The sequence below is a fragment of the Clupea harengus genome, chromosome 17 (genome assembly GCF_900700415.2).
Source record: "Clupea harengus chromosome 17, Ch_v2.0.2, whole genome shotgun sequence".
NCBI lineage: Eukaryota > Metazoa > Chordata > Actinopteri > Clupeiformes > Clupeidae > Clupea > Clupea harengus.
In genome coordinates this window covers 2,549,410-2,569,409 of record NC_045168.1, presented here as the reverse complement: position 1 = coordinate 2,569,409, position 20,000 = coordinate 2,549,410, and the positions used below count along the sequence as shown (strand labels likewise).

Below are 20,000 nucleotides of genomic sequence, written 5' to 3'. Positions count from 1 at the left end.
TTTCACGAAACAGAAATTACATTCTCAAAACAACACGTGCAAACCTCCAAACCACTGTGCTCTTGATCACAACCGATTTTAATTTCTCATTCCTTTAATCAAATTGCAATTGTATTAGCACATCCTTGTAAATGACAAGTACAATTGCCTACAGTTTGCACAAATTTCAAATGATTTAGCACATCTTTGGAAATGGTTAGGTTCAATTGCCTTCAGTTAGCCCAATTACCAATTGCATTCATCTTGCTGGTCTAAACTGACTGTTGCTTCTCAGTCAAGTCGTTGTTCTCTGCAAAACATGTTGGCATAATTTCCTTGTGTACATCATCACCTGCACAATAGTTCACTCCACTGTCAAAATCCTTCAGGCACATAATACCATGGAAAACATCATGGTATATACTGTAATATGGATCTCTTGGATCATCGGCTTTATTTTCAGGTGCAACTAGAACTTTACTAATCAAGGGGGAGATTCATACATCCGATCACCGATCACACAGTAAGTTTAGTTAGCTGACAGGTCCTATTCAGGAGTATAAATGCTTCCATCAAATATCTAGAGCTTGACCAAGTTCAGTACAATTTATGAACATGGAAGCACCTGGCCAGGGAAACAACCTGATGATGGTGCTCTTATCACCTTACTCCCCATTCCTCAATTCTATCGAGGAGTTTTTTTCTGCATGGAGGTGGAGGGTCTATGAGCATCGGGCTCTAAACCAGAGGTCCCTTCTCCAGGCAATGGATGCTGCTTGTGTCGATGTCACAGCAGATCAGTGTAAGGGATGGACTGTGGCATGCACAACGATTCTTCCCCCGTTGCATAGCAAGGGATAACATCAGATGTGATGTTGATGAAAATCTGTGGCCAGACAGACATGAGCGCGAGGATGAGAAGGAGAGTGAGGACGAAAACTAAACTCCAGCTTTGCTTTACTTTCCTACTGTATGTGTTGTTACAGTAGTGTAGGCTATACATCATTTTAGTTTTGATGTGCTTATTGTTTGACAGTATATTGTGCTGTACACATTTTCTGTTTCTGTTTGGCAATTACTGTAACAATTACTGTAACAATTTCCATGGCAGTATGAGTGCAATACAGTATGTGATGTGAAACCTTGTTGGCTCCTCTTGAATTAAACTTTTTTTCTGTTTGATACACATATTATTCTGGAAAGAAAACATCTACTACAGTAACCATTCAGTGTCAAAGGACTAAGCCAAGATTGAAATGTGCACATGAGGGATATTTCTATGGTCCACTGCCATACTGACAAAACATCTAAACGTTTTGACCTGCAGTGTTTAAACAATGCCAAAGGGACTTTTCATTTTGGGGGCACTGACTATTTGTATGAGAAAAGGAATTAGTTTTGACTGATTATTTGTCTGTTTTGGGAGAGATATGACCTTTTGCAGGTGTGCCATAGTGTTTTGCTAAACCATCTAGGTTATTTTGGCAAATGTATTTAAAGCTTTGAGAATGTCCTTTTTTTTCCCGAGAGATGAGCCACAGCAATTGAAAAGGAAATTTTGATTTTGGGGGCATTGACTATTTATATGAGAAAATTATTTGGTTTTGAAGCTTGAATTAACTGTTTTGGGTGAGCTATGACCTTTTGAAGGTGATCTATGTAGTTGTGCTGAACCATATAGGCTATTTTGCCCAATGCACTTAGAGCTTTGAGAATGTCATTTCTGTTTCGAGAATTGAGCCAAAGCAATAGAGAAAAACTGTAAGCTGTGCTTATATGTTATTTTTTTATTATTTTTAAAGCTTCAGGATGATTGGAGCTTTAGTGTAACGACTTCCTGTTCTCTTTTCTCTCTCTCTCTCTCTCTGCAGCCCATCAGCAATGCAGATTTCATTGTCCCGGTGGAGATCGACGGAACCGTTCATCAGGTACCACGCTCGTTCTAAAGGGAGCTCTTTACTCGTGCCAAGTTCTCTTTGTTTAATGCACCCCTTTGTTCCTGCCATGTTATCTTTGATTTCGCTCTCTGGATCCTATCTGGATCGTTCTCATGTGTAGCGCTAATTAGCAAAATAAGATTTGAACATTTAACAAAAAGAAAACAACTGACTCTCCTCTCTTGATTACGGAACCATGAGTAGCCACCTCTGTTGTTGCCTTGTTTTGGGCAAATCAGAAACACTGCGGTGGTTTTTCCATGGCTGTTGTGAATTTCTTCCTTTTTTTTTATCATTTCCTCACTTTGCTTTCATCTGCTAGCGAGCCGTGTGTAGGAGGGCCCGGGAGACGCAGCCTAAATCATTCAGGCTGTCGTCGGCTTTATCTGTGTTTGAGATGCAAAAGCAGCAGGTTGCCCTTGACCAAGGTGACTTGACACTGTCACCGCTTAATCAAATGTCAAGACACAAAATGCATATGAATGGGCTTCCAGAGTCGCGGCAAACTCCTTTGGGTGTTTCACTTGAATGGATTGGGTGTGTGTGTGTGTGTGTCTCTGTGTGTGTCTCTGTGTGTGTCTCTGCATATATATGTTTGATCTGTCTTGCAAGTGTTTGTGTAAATTCAGAGGGCAATCCGAGTGCAGCCAACCCAGCCCTGGTGTGATTGCTCCTACCTGATTCAAGTAATCCAGGATAGGCTGTAAACACTGAAGTCGGCCTGTTCTTGGTTACTTGCACCGGGTTTCAGCAGTTTGTCATCCGTAAAAGAGGAGACCACATGGCCATTTACTTTGGGCCCTAGGGAGACACAGCTCTCTATCTAATAGCAAGAAATACCACCCACCCATACACACACTTCAGCTATCACAGTCATGTCTAGGAGAGGATTTGGTTGCTCAAATGTGTTGGAAGATAAGAGTTCCCTTGTAACGAACAATAATATTAATATTTGTCAATTTTGGTTCTTTCAATATTAGAAACAAACTTCGGTCAACAGGTCCCAAGATTGTCTCAAGTCTTTATGGAGCTGACAAGATGTAATGATTTCCTTCTGCCATCTGACTCTCTGATACGTTTGCTGTCGTTGCAGGTGTATGTCCTCAAGAGACCTCATGTGGATGAGTTTCTGCAGAAGATGGGCGAGCTCTTTGAGTGTGTGCTCTTCACAGCCAGCTTAGCCAAGGTCAGGCTCCATCCCCAGGCTAGAGATGAATCTGGGGGGGGGGATGAGGATAGCGGGGGGGGGGGGGGGGGACGTGGTGTTTGGGATGTGTGCTGTAGGCACAGGTAAATCTGTTACATGAGTAGCATTCTGTAGCCTTCTGTACTCTGAAAAGTCTTTACAAACCCACAGGGGAAAGGATCCCTCAGAAAAGAACAGAACAGAACTGCCTTGACATTTAAAAATTCTCGTTAACCGGATAGTCAAAGAAGTACTTAAATTAAAAACTTAATAATCAGAGGTGATGTAGGACTACTATTATTTAACTTCTTTTTGCCTGAAATCACTTGATTAGACTGTTAAGGCGTGTTGAACCAGCTTGTGGACCATCTTGTGTGGAATGTGTCCACCCTCACCGGGTTCTGTGTTCTGTTGTGGTTCTGTAGTATGCGGACCCCGTGGCGGACCTGCTGGACCAGTGGGGGGTGTTCCGGGCGCGGCTCTTCAGGGAATCATGCGTGTTCCATCGAGGGAACTACGTCAAAGACCTCAGCCGACTGGGCCGGGAGCTCAGCAAAGTCATTATCGTGGACAACTCCCCCGCCTCCTACATCTTCCACCCAGAGAACGCTGTGAGCCAGCCAGAGAATTTTATGCATTCATGCAGGAAGGATGAATGGAGGGATAGAGGGATGGATGGATGGATGGATGGAGGGATGGATAAATGGATGGATGGATGGATGGGTGGATGGGTGGATGGAGGAATGAATGGATGGAGGAATGAATGGATGGATAGATGAAGAAATTAATGAATGGATGCATTGATGGAGGAATGGGGGGATGAATGGATAGATGGATGGAGTTTAAGAAGATGGGTATTGTCAAGTTATCAGGGGATTTTTTAACTTCTGCCCAAACTTGAAAAAGGCCTTGGCCATCAACAGGGTTAAAATGGTAACGACTCAGACGGTTTCTTCATTCTTCTTTGTTTTATTTGAGTTCAAATACTTCTTTTCAGCAAACACGTCTTTTCAGCTGAAAACCTTTACAAGAAACAAACATAAAATACAGTACTCACAAACTGCCCTCCATCAAATACACAAACAACAACAGTGCATGTAAACTACCACAAAACTCAAACACTAAAGCACACTTTTGCAATAGATTACCAGATAACATCAAACATTGTCTTACCAGTAGCATCCCTGGTAGTGGCCAGCAAGTTAAGTCCCCCATTAGCAGTCACCATATGCTTTACAAACACTCACACTACCTGTGCTTAAGTGACTCTGCACTTCCTGTATTTCCTGTCATGAGGACCACTTCCTGTTTCACAATAAAAGTTGTATTTTCAAAACAAAAGTCCCTTCCCGGTTACAATCTGACAGCACAGGTATGTAGAAATGCGCTGCTGAAGCTGAAGTCATACAGTAACCTATTAGGTAAACGCTGGAGAGAGAGAGAGAGAGAGCCTCTAGGCTGTGTACAAATATAGCATACAAAATACAATTACTCTAAAATTACTACTCTAAAATCTTTCAGTGCATTTGTGCAAGTACACATGCTATGACACACACTATGTATTTGTTCACCCGGATGCATAATGCGTAACCTTGGCAAAGTCAACCGTAAGCACCATCAGATGAGAGTCAGGGCTGCCGGTGGCTGGGGGAGCCGGTGCGAGCCTGTGGTGTCTGACCAGGCGCTCCATGTTTGAGCCGTGTGGTCAGCAGGGCACGGCTACTTTCATGTGCTGCGGTATTATCGCTCTGACTCACAGTCAGCTGCGTCGCAGGTCTGCAGAGATCGCCTCTCTCCTCTGGCGTGGCGTGGCGTGGTGTAGCGTGGTGTGGTGTGGTGTAGCGTAGCGTGGCGTGGTGTGGTGTGGCAGGGCAGGGCTTGGATGAATAAATCGAGTATTAATTCACATTCCTGTCAGCTTTGGTCCGAGAGAGAGCAGCTAAATTGAATAAGACCACTGTTGAATGTCCAGCATCAAGCATATCATTTCATAGGTCTTATGGTTCAATAACACACACTAGGCGTGCAGTATAGGAATCAACTTGGTAGGACTGCTCAATTTAAAACCCCTTTTAGTGCTTATGTATCCAAAAAGTGTTGCATTTTTTGTTTGTTCAGCATAGATATTTTCTGTTCAATCTTGATCAGTCATCATAAGTAAAAAAAGAACACAAAAGCACTCGCATGTCAGAGTAACTGTATACTTCTGATATCTTGTCATTCTTACATAAATACAAACAAATTCTTCACAAGGGTTCATTCGATAGAATAGATTTTTTTATTCAGACGTATTGACCATAATCTTTATGGTATGCTTTTGCATATTAGTTTGTGTGCTCTCTGACCCTGGTGTTATGGGCATGTTGCCTGAGCGACGAGAGCGCTCCTAACCAACACACAGAGCATGAGGCTCGTGTGGCGGTGTAGGCGGTGTGTTCACGCTCTCTTGCGGACCCCTGTGATGTCTGTGCGGGGGTTTTTCGGTGAGGTTTCCCGGTGGGATTCGTCTCCAGGACGGTCGCTGCGCCTGGTGACGTGCCTTTGATTCGCCTCCACATCCATTTCTTATTCATCCAGGCAGTCGGAGGAATTTCTGATGTGCTGATGTAACGCCGCGTAGGCGTGCGCCACCAGACTTCTCTCGTAGTCTCGCTCTCTCGCGCACACACACTGTCATACACACACACATACTGTCATATACACACACACATACTGACATACACACACACTTACTCTCACACACACACAGACTGAGGCCTCTAATTATTACATTTGAAACTGCATTGAAAGTCTCTTGGGGAAGTGCGTGTGTGTGTGTGTGTGTGTGTGTGTGTGTGTGTGTGTGTGTGTTTGTGTGTGTGTGTGTGTGTGTGTGTGTGTGTGTGTGTGTGTGTGTGTGTGTAAATAATGTACTTCTGGGTGAGTGGTGGTGTCTATCTCAACCTGATTGGAAATAGATCTACATGACCATCATGACACTCCTGAAGGTGCCTGACTCAACACTTGTTCAGTACTTTGTGAACGTCTCAAAAGACACGTCTGAAGTTGGCCTGCTGCAAAACCTGTGCCATGCGCCAGTCCTCCACTGCGAGTCCAACTTAACTCTCTCTCTCCTCACTGTCTCCACAGGTCCCAGTGCAGTCGTGGTTCGACGACATGACAGACACCGAGCTACTGGACCTCATCCCTGTCTTCGAGGGCCTCAGCCGAGAGTCGGAAATTTATACCATGCTACAGAACCTCCGGGCCAGGTAGCACCATGTCCACCCACACCCCTCACCCTCCTCCACTGTCCCACCTTTCAACCTCCCTCTCCTGCCTCAGAGCTCTCCGGGCCGGCACACACACACACACATACGCTGTGCTGCAGCTCCGGCTAAGACTCGGGCTGTTCTGGTGCTCGCCTGGAGGGGGCGACAGTCTTACCTACGGGGCATGGAAGGAGGCGGTGATATACGCTCACATGGCCACACCCTCAAGGGTGGAGTCCAAACAAACACCCTGCCATCTATGGACTCGGACACCAGTGAGACGGTTGGCAAGGAGACGTGTACATAATATATGTTTGTAATTCTGATTCGAATGATCCACATGGAACGAAAAGAAAGACAACTAAAACGACCTACTTTTTTATACCAGAGGGAGACAAGAGTTAAGTATCCTCTTGAGTCCTATATATTTACCAAAAAAAAAAAAGTTGATAAAAAACAAAACAAAATAAACAAAACAAAAGCAAATAGTTATTTTCAGAGAGGTCTTGAAGACCACAGACTGTCGTCTCGTTTCTGTTCTCCCTATGCAGGCAGTCTCTCTCTCGGTCAGCAGCGGTTCCAACAACTGTGATTATCTTCTCTTAACCCAACCAAGTGCCTTCTGACTGGTCTTTGTATGAGGATGATGACATTTTTTTTATGCTGCATATTTACAGAGAACTCGAACCTTTAAAAAAAGTACACACTAAAGAAGTGGAGAAATATGTCTTTCATTTGAAATCCTATTTATGAAGAGGACTTTCCAAGTGCGTTGCCACAAGTATCTAAAGAATATTTACTGATCAACGGCTTAGATTGACTCTAAGATTTGTTCTTAAATTTTGACAAAATATATTGTCTTACGGTCATTATTTTATGGTGTTTGCATTAATGGGCTAATTGCAATATGACATATTATGAGATGATATGATATACAGTATAACGCGAAAATAGCTGTATTTGTTAATCAACAGCAAGCCAGTACAATTGCAATTTGATGTGATTTTATCATGAAGAAAATAAACAATGCAGACAGTTTCTGAATCATCTCCTGCATTTGATTGAATTAATCTATTTTGACCAAACTGTAAAACATATATCAATATATCCTAAAGTGTAATTGAAAACAAATTGCAAGTATGTCAAAACTTAACAGAATAGCATATACAAGTCTTGAATCATGTTCCAGTGATAAGTGGCATTATTAAAATAAGTTGGTTCTCTGCCTCAGTCTGTGTCTGTGTGTTTGTGTGTGTGTGTGTGTGTGTGTGTGTGTGTGTGTGTGTGTGTGTGTGTGTGTGTGTGTGTGTGTGTGTGTGTGTGTGTGTGTGTGTGTGTGTTTAAAGTATGTTACATCAGTGCCTTCTTCATGGGTCCAATTTGCGAAGCTATTATATTCTCTGAGTAAATTGTTATTGGACAGGGGCCCACACTGCACAGCTCTACAACATCTCCATCTACAGCATCAAGAGGAAGGCTTCAAAGGGGGAGCCACGAGAGAAGAGGGGACGATAATACAATACATCCATTGTTACACATCTACTGAGTGGTTTCAGCTTGGAACAAAACTAAAATAAATAAACGAGTCCACAAAAACAGGGTATTTGAGAACTTCACCTCAGCACTAAACACACAAACAAAGTCACTGAGGTAAGAAAGAAAAAAGTTCAAGTTAATGAGCAATCGCTGCACTTGTGTGTCGGGACGAGGTGCTGCCCAGAGTTGACGTGAACTTTTGGTCACTTATTTGCCTAGCAACCAGCGGGAGAGAAGTCAGCTGATTCTGTGAAGAATTTGTGTCATATCAGGGGACCCACAGAAACTTCTAGAGCCCCACAGAGTACAGATTTGGGTCTTGCTCCCACTGGTTGTAAATAAAGGATACTTTGATAATCATCAGACATCATGCTGGGACCAAATTTGTGATTCATTCAATGATTACAGCAGTGATTGAAGAGTCACCAAGAACCGCATGAGGACGCAAAAAGGTAAGTAAAAGTTCTTCAAATGACATTCAAAAACATGCCATGTAAAGGAGCTGTGTGTGTGTTTGTGTATGTGTGAGTTACATGTGTTATTTTCTCTTTAAATTCTTGATATTTTGGTGGCACAGGGAGTTCAGTCAATATTAAAAACGAAACCTGTAGTACAGTTATGCTAATAGCTATGATTTAAAGGTACAGTCCACTTTGTATTGTCAAATCATGGAACTGCTTCTAGACCAAAAGGAGTTGCCCCTATTCCTGTCTGTGTTCATTCTTTGTTTTGGGGCATTTTCATGCATGTGTTTGCATTTTATAATTGACATAACTTTCACTCTTAATTTGCATTCATCGGGATTTTTCAGTATATCATTAAACTTCACCATCAAGTGTACTTCAAAGGTGTCAGTTAATGACAAATGCAAGTACACTGTTTGTACTTGATAGCAAAGTGTTTTATTGTCACTTTTTTTTTTCTTTAACCACTCAAAACTCTGACTGACAGACTGCCTGTTAAATCTGCTTTCACCAGTTTCGTATATCTCACTGCAAATCTATCTATCTATCTATCTATCTATCTATATCTATATCTCACTGAACATCTCCATAGCAAATGTAGGATGCCTGGCAAGTCATGGTGACTCATACAGCCCTGATGGCAAATCTGCTGATTTGAATATGTGCTGTGCAAACCTGATGTGTGTGTGTGTGTGAGTGTGTGTGTGTGTGTGTGAGTGTGTGTGTGTGTGTGTGTGTGTGTGTGTGTGTGTGTGTGTGTGAGTGTGTGTGTGTGTGTGTGTGTGTTTGTGTGTGTGTGTGTGTGTGTGTGTGTGTGTGTGTGTGTGTGTGTGTGTGTGTGTGTGTGTGTGTGTGTGTGTGTGTGTGTGTGTGTGTGTGTGTGTGTGTGTGTGTGTATTGCAAACCTGATGAGGTATTTGCTCTCTTATTAGGAGCCGGGTGGCTGGCCTGCTTGGTATGTTGAAGGCGTTCCTACGTGGATGTGCAAAGGGTTAGGCACAGGTGTCAGGGACCCTAAGAGGAGAAGAGGGGAGAGGGAGAGGAAGGGAGGGGAGGGAGAGCCCAATCACTGGATGGGGCCCTGGAACGAGGAGAGTGAGTCATGACTGTCTGTTTCACTCAGGGCCCAGGGGAAAGTTCCCTGTGTGTGTGTGTGTGTGTGTGTGTGTGTGTGTGTTTGGAGGAGAGTGTGTTGTCTCTCTCTCTCGTTCTGTGTGTGTGTGTGTGGGGTGAGAGGAGAGTGTGTTGTCTGAGAGGGCTCAGGGAAAGGGCTGAGAGTGTATGTGTGTGAGTATGTGTGAGTTCGGGGGGGTTTGCATATCTGTGTGTGTGTGTCTGTGTGTGTGTTTATGTGTGCTGGGATGAGAGAAGGATGTGTTGTCAGGGAGGGCCCAGGGAAAGGGTCTTGTTTGTGTGTGTTTGTATTCCGATGCAAGGATGAGGAGGAGGGGGGACGGTCTCATTAGTGAAGGCACAGAACTCCGCACACAAATCCCCCATGAAAAGCCTGTGTCTACCTCTTCCACCACACAACGAGCAGCCTGCCTAAAGGACGCACGCATGGAGAGATACGCTCATTTGCTTAATGAAGAGGGCACGCAGGTCCCCGCCGGTGAACCCTTCTCAATGAGGACAGCCTCTCAAAGGCGCCATTCAGAACCAAAGCTGCCGGACTGAAAGGGGAATGAACTGAACTGAGCGAACCCGACCAACCCCTAAACAGAATCCAAACTCTGAGCACAGACGTGCTTGTAGAGATGTCATGTTGAACCATTTGTATGCTTGTAAGCTGCACGGTGTCAGTCTGTTCGTTTTTAGTGTTGATTCGAAGCGTAATGATGGCGTCAAGCTGTAATCCTCCTAGACTGGGATGCCTAGTGAAAATCAGCCCATCTGTTAGATGTCTTGCAATTATCCCCACTGCCTTGAGGAACCCAAAGGGACACCCAGATGTAGTCAATCAAACGAACGCCTGTCGCTGGCTTTCTGAGTGGAAAAAACAGAACAAGAAACAAGATCAGACAAAATAAACCTCCCCTCCTCTTGGTAAACATTTTACTTCTGCTCTCCATCTTGTTTTCATTTCGCTGTCAGTGTGAGAGTTTGGGGAGATGAGATGAGATGATTAAACCAAACATTGATAGAGAATCTTTTTTTTGTGCCATGCGCGGCTATCCCCCGTTCGTTCGTTTATTCCCTAGCTCTCGACCAGGAACCCTCTCAATTCAGGCCAAGAGCCTCTCACAGCGCGGTCCTTCACTCGGCCTGTCCATCTGCTCGCGGATGGGAATTTAATAATTGCCTCTCACTCTCGAGTGCCTCTCGCTAAGCCCTCGTGTGCACGCGGCCATTGGCTAAGCCTGGAGGGGTGCAACTGCGGCCACCTGGGAGCGCAATCAGGAGTCAGCAGTGGTGGAGATTAAAGGCTAAGAGAGCGAGCTCCAGCCAGAGCACACACACACACACACACATGTACACACACACAGGGTCTATTGGGCCTGTCCGTCAAACACCAGAAGTGGAATATAGGCCTACTGTACAAATGAGATGAGGCATGGGAGGAAAGATGTCACAATGGAATAAAATAAACAACACTACTACAGCTACTGCAGATTGTATGTGTGTGTGTAATGTGTGTGTGTGTGTGTGTGTGTGTGTGTGGTGTGTGAAAGGCTTACTGCTGTTCTAAGAGCAGTAGGGAGCAGACTCTTAGGTTTGTGCGCCTCAGGCTCAGCACAGGCCTAATGTACAGACAACTTAAGAGACGAGTGGAAAGAGGTCAAGATCGAAATGTAAAACCAAATCAAAGACAATGTGGCACTTTGTAATCTATTGGTGCACTACTGTTTTCCTTTATTTTATTTAACCCATTTTATGATAATATACCGACTTTGTACTTTATAGATTGTGTATGTGCGTGTGTGTGTGTGTGGGTTTGTTTGTGTGTGCGTGTGTGGGTTTGTTTGTGTGTGTGAGAGAGAGAGAGAAAGAAAGAAACAGAGATAGATTGAAGCATACCATTGTTCTAAGAGTAGTAGGGAGTGGACACTCAGCCTACCTCTTTACCTTTTCAGTGCATAGCGCAGGTGCGTGCAGGTGTGTTTTCACCTGGGTGGGGACACACAGAAAATCACTTCCTCACTCGACCCACCCACACACACACACACACACACACACACATTCAGACAGTCAACCACAGAAAGGAACAGCCAGCTGAACGCTCATTTCCATACAGTCACATACAGACAGACAGCAACCTCTGGATAAAACGCACTTACGCCAGGGACCCACCTCATCAGCTTAAGGTAAGACCCATGCAAACAGCCACTTCAGCTGACTGAACTCCCTGTGCAAATAAAGCGGCTGTTTGGTTGGCAAAATTCAGTGTCAGCTGAATCCTACGCTAACTTAATTTTCATTCTTATCTTATGTGCATGATGAGTTTCCAGTTAACTCAAGGCACAGTTTCCATTCATGCATACAAGCTACTAAGTGTTCCCCAAATGGCATAACTTATTGCATCATGTTAAACTTTGGCTAGGTATTTGCCTACATATAGCTATTGTATGTATGGTTATGGATACGTGGACATGGATATTGATAATATGCAATGTGCTGGCATTATCTGATAGCAATACAGAGCTGTGCTACTGCCGACTGAAATGATATAGAATATCTTCACAATAGCATGACAATATGACAATAGTGTTCAATTATGAATGACCCTATGAAGTTTCATGATGATCGGCCATTCACACTGGCAGACATTGATTGATGAAGTTCGATTGGCTGATGGTAGCCATTTTGATGAGTGACCCCACTGGCCCTTTAAGAAATGTTAGCAAATAGGGCCAAGTATAATCATACCAAATTTCAGATTTTTTTGCTTAAGCAGCTCTTGAGTTGTTGACATGTGTCAGTTGTAGCGCCCCTTATGGATGACATTTTACGAAATTTGGAATGCATCCAAAGAATGTTGTAGTGATAGAATGTATCACGTTTCATTAAGTTTGAACTTTTACATCATACATTGGCCATAGTGTCATTATGGGCCACACCTTCACATTTGATTGATGCATAACTTTGAAAAGGATTTACTTTTTTGTTCTATCTCTTTTGGTTCTAAATGTGCCTGTTGTAGTGCCCACAACAGGCATTATAATTATTCTGTAATTTCATGAGAAGGTGTTCTGATTTGGAATCTATGATGAAGATTTGATGCGAGTGTGACTTCTGTTCTTTGCTGCCCATCGTGTTTCGCGGGAGGAAAAATAGCTTCGCTGCCTGGATGCCTAAATATGATGTAACATGATCATGGAGACGTAATGGACTGCAGCCGTATTGTTCACAATGTCCTTTGCTAACAATTCCGGACTGAAAGGACAGTGGCGACTAATTGAATAGTAAGCCTGGCTGTATTGACTGGGCACAGGCAGGAGACCTGAAAGGGAGGCTCCATTAGAGCAGGCTACACTTTGTGCGAATAGTGTATGACTTCCCAGGGAGTAGAAGACCCTGATTAGGCCCAGCGCTGTATCAGAGGCAGCTGCTCTCTGGTCTATTGTCTCTCGAGTTTCTGTTCATGGAGGGGGGGAAGCTCTATTTATTTAAAAATATTTTTTAATACTAAGTTATTTCTTATTTTAAGAATAATGCCATCTAAGAATAATGCATCTTATCAGACATATACAGTGTTTCTCATTATTTTCATGCATCCTGTGCATTTCTTCTGTAGTTAGTATTTTTCAGTAGTTAGTTTATTACATACTAAAACTTTGTCTTGTGAGGCCTTAATATTTTTCATCCGGATAAACAGTGACTGCTAATTACCCTATGCACATCAAATGACTGGACTGGAAGTGCACGTTTCAAATGTGCTTCAAATACATTTTAAATGTTTGTTTGGAGACCTCTGCTTTTGAACTTGCACTATAAAGCCACTGTGATCAATCAACCCATCCAACATGATTTAAACAGGACTTTACACAGTGCAGCTGAAAGCACTTTCTCAGTGGATTTGATTGACCAGCAGTTTGTTATTGTGGAAGAGCCTTTAGGTGGAACGTGGAGTCGAAGCCGTAGGGTTAACTGAGGCCAGTGCACATGAAGAAAAAAAAGATCCAGGAATGAAATCGGTGACAGTACAAAATAATTCTGTGTAATGAGCTCTGCTCTCCGAGGGCATTAATAAGAAATACTCTTCCACTGTTCTGTTCCATATTCCAGGGGTAGCTGTAGTTAGTTGTGAGCCTCCTCATTAAGTTACACCTCCTAAATTGCAGTCGGATGGCCAATTAAAACCCTGCTGGAGTACTGCCCCTTGTTCTGAAGGCGCTGCTCTTTACTTGAGCCTGTCCGTGTCTCTATCAGGGCTAACCCCTTGAGTGGAGGCTGTCGCTGAAAGGAAAATAATAAGGGGCGGTGGCACGCTCACAGATTCTCATATCCTGCTTGAGGGTCACTGTGTAAATGCTACCTATGCTGACCTGTCAATGATGTGGTGTGTGGCATCGTCATCTCCTAGCAACAGTTGCACTTGAGCTTCTAAATGTCGGTTGTCTCTCAGTGGGGGTTTAATGTTTATGGTGGGGTGGGTTATTAAAGGCTAAATAGCCTTAAATCTCACTCTGGCAATAGAAAAACAGGTGCCCCTGGGATGCTGCTTCACTGGGACACTGGGGGGTGTAGCTAGGGGTTGCCCCTCCCCCCCCCCCCGAATCACACAGGAATTCCCCCCATTAGTACTCCCCTTGGCAGTTTTCAAACACCCACATCTTGCCGATAGGACAACTTGCATTGTTGTTGACAGCTGAGGGGTGGTGGGTTGTTTGGGGGGTGGTGGGTTGTTTGAGGGGTGGTGGGTTGTTTGGGGGGTGGGGGGTTGTTTGAGGGGTGGTGGGTTGTTTGGGGGGTGGGGGGTTGTTTGGGGGGTGGGGGGTGGTTTGGGGGGTGGTGGGGGGTGTATCGTTTGATAACAGAAACATGAGTACCAGACAATTATGCTCCCTTAGGAGTGCAAGACTGTTGCACATGTGACCTGGACAAATCCATAAGGATCCAGACAAATGAAGAATTCTTGGAGAATACCATAATATAATGTAATCCACTTTTTGGGAGTTACATGTCAAATATTCCTCCTTTATAATGTCAATCGTGGGTGATCTGCTTTCAAATTACTCTGTTGTGGGTGTTCACCCTTTAGGGAACATCATATATATATAATACCGAGCACTTTATTGACTACAAGTCACATACCATCTCAGGCACCTTACACATGTGCATAAACAAAGCTGTATTAATTGATTTATTTATTGAAGTACTTTAGTCTATGCCACCGCACTTTGTTCTACTCTTAATGTATATATATATTTTTTGGGGGGCTGTTCCTACTGTTTTTGGATAGTTGTAGTATTGTTATGTTATATGTTGTTGTTGTGTTATATGTTGTCCCTCGTCACACCAACAGGAGAAGCACTCAAAATTTCGTTGTATAAATACAATGACAATAAAGGCTTTTCTATTCTATTTCTATTCTATTCTATATCTCAACGTTATGCAATCCAAACACTCAATTAGGTGCTCACTCTGTTTCTTAAGTCTAAAACTGTGGTTATCATCTGATTTTCCACTCTGCTCTGCGCTGCCTTGTGTTCATCCCATCATTGTCTGTAAGGAGTCTGTTCCCGATCAGTACAGGACTCCAGTACCTTCAGGTTGAATAATGAATAATAGTGTCTTATCTGCTGTGTTTGATCTTCTTGCGAGCGTCCGGCAGCCTTGGCACTGTCAGAGGACAGACGGAAGCGGGAAGCTTTCCCTCATTATAAAAACCTGCACTGCTATGAATTTTGCATCAAAAATATGAAATGTCTGATATTAACGACCCAGAGCTGGAGACGACCCGGCGCTTCCAGCGCTGCATGGATCATCATTATGTCCTCTCTCCCCGTCCTTAAGAAGAAGGTGACGACTGGGTCATCTTTCAGCATCTCTTTTACTGTTCATCTTGCGTGTCCTAGTGGTGTTCAATGAGTTGACCTCTGTAAGATTGCTCCAAAAAGCTTTTATTTGTCTGTATGATATGTGATGTTTGTCAGCCAGTTTGGATGGGTCGATTTCTCATTTCGTGGTCATATGCTCCGGTTGTTTAATTTAAACTCTTTAAAGCTTTCTTATCGCAACCCATCCCTCTAATTAAGAGCTGTGAGTTCACAGCCGATTCTGCCACCTCTCCTTCCTCAGAGTTTCACAGGATGTCAGAAGAAACAGCAGACGTGTTGAAGAGCATCCAGAAGAAACCTGGACTGCAGATATGGACCATCAATGTAAGAGAGACTGTCTATAATGAGTACCTTCATGCAGATATGAACCATCACTGTAAGAGAGACTGTCTATAATGAGTACCTTCATGCAGATATGAACCATCACTGTAAGAGAGACTGTCTATAATGAGTACCTTCATGCAGATATGAACCATCACTGTAAGAGAGACTGTCTATAATGAGTACCTTCATGCAGATATGAACCATCACTGTAAGAGAGACTGTCTATAATGAGTACCTTCATGCAGATATGAACCATCACTGTAAGAGAGACTGTCTATAATGAGTACCTTCATGCAGATATGAACCATCACTGTAAGCAGCCAGAGGGTGACTGTCTGTAATGAGTACCTTTATACAGATATGTGCCATTCTCCCTTTCCTCTTCAATCACCATCTCAAGCTCTTTTCTTTTTTCTTCTCCTCTCTCTGCTCTTGTCTTTTCTTGTCTACTTGTCTCTTCTCATCTCCTCCACTGTCTTCCCACCTCCACTCTCCTGTCTGTTCAGCTTACCAGCTCATAGGTCAACTCCCTCGCTCTCATCTAACTCTCCACTTCTCTTTCTCCCCCTTCTCCTCCCTGCAGCTCTGCCCCTCTCCTAAATTCACCTCTCCTCTCCTTTTCTTTGAATTTTTCCTCTCCTCATTCACCCCCACCCCCCATCTCTCTCTGTCTCTCTTCTCTTCTGCACTCTTTTCTGTCCTGCTCTCCCCTCTCCTCCCCTCACATCTCCTTGTCTTCCATCTCCGCTCTCCTTCTCTCTATTGCCCCACGGTCATTATTTTTAATCCTCCATTGTCTTCCCTTTGCAGAGTATGAACGTGGTCCCCGTGCCTGAGCAAGCCTATGGGAATTTCTTTGAGGGGGATTGCTACATAGTCCTTCATGTGAGTCCACAAGCCAACTGTGCTGCCAAGCCGTTGGTTTCAACATGAAATACGCAAGCTTTTCCTCTCTACCTAGATGTCCAATCATAGGCGCACATGTCACAACAACTCAGCCAAGGCTATTTACAGTGTGCCCGTTGTGTGTGCAAAGCACTCGTCTGCTGTACAAAAGGGCCATCCAGAGATGGCAGTCTGATTTTCCCTTCTTGCTGTTGTCAATGTATAAATGGAACATATGCTATTCTAACAGCTACTCTGATCTTTGGATTCTACTGATTTACTCGACCAGTATGCTACGACAATAAGCCTTTGTGTTCAGAACTACTCTATTCTTTTGATTTAAAACAAAACTACCCCATCAGTGCCGCCCATATACTCCCATACGCCCATATACAAATGTGCTGCATTTGTCTCTGTGTCTCTTTAACAGCTGCATCGTTTTGCTTTGTTTTCCTCATAAAACACACACACCTGTCATTCTGCTGTAATTCACTATGGTTGGTGTTACTGTTGGTCCAGGTTGGTCATGACTCCTCTCACTCCACCGACATCCACTACTGGATCGGTAACGCCTCCTCCCAGGACGAGCAGGGAGCGGCGGCCATCTACGTCACCCAGATGGACGAGACCCTGGGGGGCAGCCCCGTCCAGCACAGGGAGGTGCAGGCCAACGAGTCGCCCACGTTCAGGAGCTACTTCAAGAACGGACTCATGTAAGTCCCAGCGCCATGCCACTCAGAGCATCACCAGAGAGGAGTCCAGTGAGGAAACTGGAGAGACTCTCTTTTTTGGAGCGCTTGTTTACATCACGGATGCTTTCACCTTGGCATCCCCATCCTGCCATGTCTGATATAGTGTGCTTCATCTTACATTCCTGGCCAGCAAGCTTTCCAACTAAGCATATACCCACATATAGCATACAACAACCTCGGTATGTCAGGTTTGAAATGTATTGAATCTGTGTGTTTATAAATGTCATGAGAAGCTGCAGAAGAGGGACTTAAATGCCACAACAGAAATGCTGCGAGTGCTAAGCCCTGGATTAGCTTGAGATGCCTGATGATGAACACACATGTGTTTTCTGTGTGGGTGTTTGGCCTCAGCTACAAGAAGGGCGGGGTGGCGTCAGGGTTCCAGCATGTCGAGACCAACGCTTACAACATCCTGAGGCTGCTGCACGTCAAAGGGACCAAACACATCACGGCCACGGAGGTAGTGACACATGAACACCTACACTTACAGCCGGGATGTTCTCCATCTACAATCTAAAAATAGTTAATTAACAGGGTTAATGCTACTTTTTGCTCATTTCACTGATTATCTCTATACTTTTTTGTTTGGTGTTACAACATTTATTGGTTCCCCGGGTCTGTTAATGTTAGCATAGTGTCACCACAGAAAATAAGAAATAGAAGGAATAAAATGATTTAAAAAATCTGTCTGAATTCCTATGTGTAACTGGCATAGCACGTCATGAGGGTAAAATGAAGGAGCTTGACTTCATAGAACTGGACTTGTGGCCACAAACTCTCCATTGGGCATCACTTCAGAGAAGGCTATGGATTTTTCATGGGTTCGGCTCATCTGTTTCTACATAAAAAACCCTTTAAAAGAAATCTCCATTTCAAATATGGTCTTTTAAACTTCGCATTGTTAATTAGAGAGGATAAATGTTGCTGTCAGCCTGACAAAAAGAGCAGCATGAATCATTTTCTTGTAAATTTGTTGGTTTGGAGATTAATCACAGACGCCGTTTAGCCTGTGTGGATCCTTAAAGTGAAAATTATTATTACTGTGCAAATGGAGCTTGTTAATGTGGTGCCATCTGCTGCGTTTCAGGTGGACGTGTCCTGGAACAGTTTTAACAAGGGGGACATATTCCTCCTGGATATGGGCAAAGTAATCGTGCAGTGGAACGGTCCCCAGAGCAACAGGAGGGAGAGACTCAAGGTACGGGAGGGGGGCTCTGTGTGCTGTGGTGGGGTGTTATTTGTTTGGGGAATGCATTTGTTTAGGACTGGTGTATCAAAGACATTCAGCTCTCTCTCCTTCCACCTCCTTTTTACTCTTCTTTCTTTCTTTTTTCTCCCCTTCCCCCTCTCTTGCTCTGTCTTATTCATGTCCTCTTTACTTCTACTGTACTCAACTATCTTCTCTTCTCCTACCCTACCCTCCTGCCCCCTCTCCCCTCCTCTCCTTTCTTCTTCTCTCCTCTTCTCTCATTCTCCCCTCTCTTCACCTCTCTCCTCTCCACTCCTCCCTTCTTCTTTCCTTTCCTTTCTTCTGCTTTCCTCTCCTCCCCTACTCTCTCCTCTTACCTTCCCTCACCTCTCTCCTACCCTCTCCTCTCCTCTCTCCTCTCTACTCCCAACTCCTCTTTCCCCTCTCCCCTCCTATTCTCTCTCCTCCCCTCCTATTATCTCTCCTTGCCTCTCCTCTCCTCTCCTCTCCTCCCCTCCCCTCCCTCCCCTCCCCTCTCCTCTCCTCTCCTCTCCTCTCCTCTCCTCTTTTCTCCTCTCCTCTCCTCTCCTCTCCTCCCCAGGCTGTTCTCCTGGCCCAGGACATCCGGGACAGGGAGCGTGGGGGTCGAGCTCAGATCGGGGTGGTGGAGGGGGGACGTGAGGATGACTCCCCTGAGCTGATGAAGATCATGAAGGCCGTGCTTGGCCAGAGGACCGGGGGCCTGAGAGACGCCATCCCTGACAACAAATCAGGCCTGGACCAGATCGCCAGTGTCAGACTCTACAGGTCTGTAGTGCCCCTCAGCCTCATGGAAAGTTATCATTTCATCCACCAGAAGCATTATTTATTTTCTGACATTTTCGTTTTTCTTTATTTACATATATGAATTAAAAAAAAAACAGTGTTCAGAACAAATTATCTTTCCATAGTTATGTCTTCAATTCAAAATGATTCACTTTGATTACACATCTAGAATAATTAAAGTAGGGTTCTTAATTAGGACATGCCATTCCATTTGTGTGGAAAGAAATACATGGTAACATGTTATCACATAGGCATATATGTGTGAAAAACTGAATGTGTGTGCCATGGTCTCTCTAGTTTCTGTGCCTTATTCTTGAGATGTGACGCTCCACTGGTGTGGGAGGCAGTAATTTAACACGATTAATTAGCTGCATTGAGCTGAGACATGGGCTTATTAGCTGAATCAATTTGAGTTTAGCATGACGGGAACGAATAACTTTATTAAGTGTATTCGGGTACCCATATATTATGTCCGTATGTGTGTGTGTGTGTGTGTGTGTGTGTGTGTGTGTGTGTGTGTGTGTGTGTGTGTGTGTGTGTGTGTGTGTGTGTGTGTGTGTGTGCTGACAGTGTTTCAGATACCAGTGGGAAGCTGGTGGTGCAGGAGGTGGCCAGTCAGCCACTGACCCAGGATCTGCTGCGTTCCACTGTGAGCCAAATCATTACGGGCT

At 44.2% G+C, this 20,000-nt stretch overlaps 2 protein-coding genes across 4 annotated transcripts in view; both read left to right on the top strand.

Moving 5' to 3' along the window:
• The window catches only part of ctdspla (CTD (carboxy-terminal domain, RNA polymerase II, polypeptide A) small phosphatase-like a), a 40,644-nt gene extending 33,066 nt beyond the window's left edge, over window positions 1-7,578 (top strand). For all 3 annotated transcript variants that reach the window (XM_012816288.3, XM_012816290.3, XM_012816289.3), the window contains 4 exons: window positions 1,851-1,907; window positions 3,010-3,102; window positions 3,528-3,713; window positions 6,232-7,578. In XM_012816288.3, coding sequence (XP_012671742.2) covers window positions 1,851-1,907; window positions 3,010-3,102; window positions 3,528-3,713; window positions 6,232-6,357 — 462 coding nt within the window. In that variant the 3' untranslated portion in view covers window positions 6,358-7,578. The remainder of the gene's footprint in view (window positions 1-1,850; window positions 1,908-3,009; window positions 3,103-3,527; window positions 3,714-6,231) is intronic.
• Window positions 7,579-7,974: 396 nt separating this feature from the next.
• vill (villin-like) overlaps window positions 7,975-20,000 on the top strand; it is a 19,823-nt gene continuing 7,797 nt past the window's right edge. The window contains exons 1-8 of the mRNA XM_012816127.3: window positions 7,975-8,341; window positions 15,596-15,678; window positions 16,489-16,563; window positions 17,083-17,276; window positions 17,667-17,775; window positions 18,403-18,513; window positions 19,106-19,311; window positions 19,900-19,978. Coding sequence (XP_012671581.2) covers window positions 8,326-8,341; window positions 15,596-15,678; window positions 16,489-16,563; window positions 17,083-17,276; window positions 17,667-17,775; window positions 18,403-18,513; window positions 19,106-19,311; window positions 19,900-19,978 — 873 coding nt within the window. The 5' untranslated portion in view covers window positions 7,975-8,325. The remainder of the gene's footprint in view (window positions 8,342-15,595; window positions 15,679-16,488; window positions 16,564-17,082; window positions 17,277-17,666; window positions 17,776-18,402; window positions 18,514-19,105; window positions 19,312-19,899; window positions 19,979-20,000) is intronic.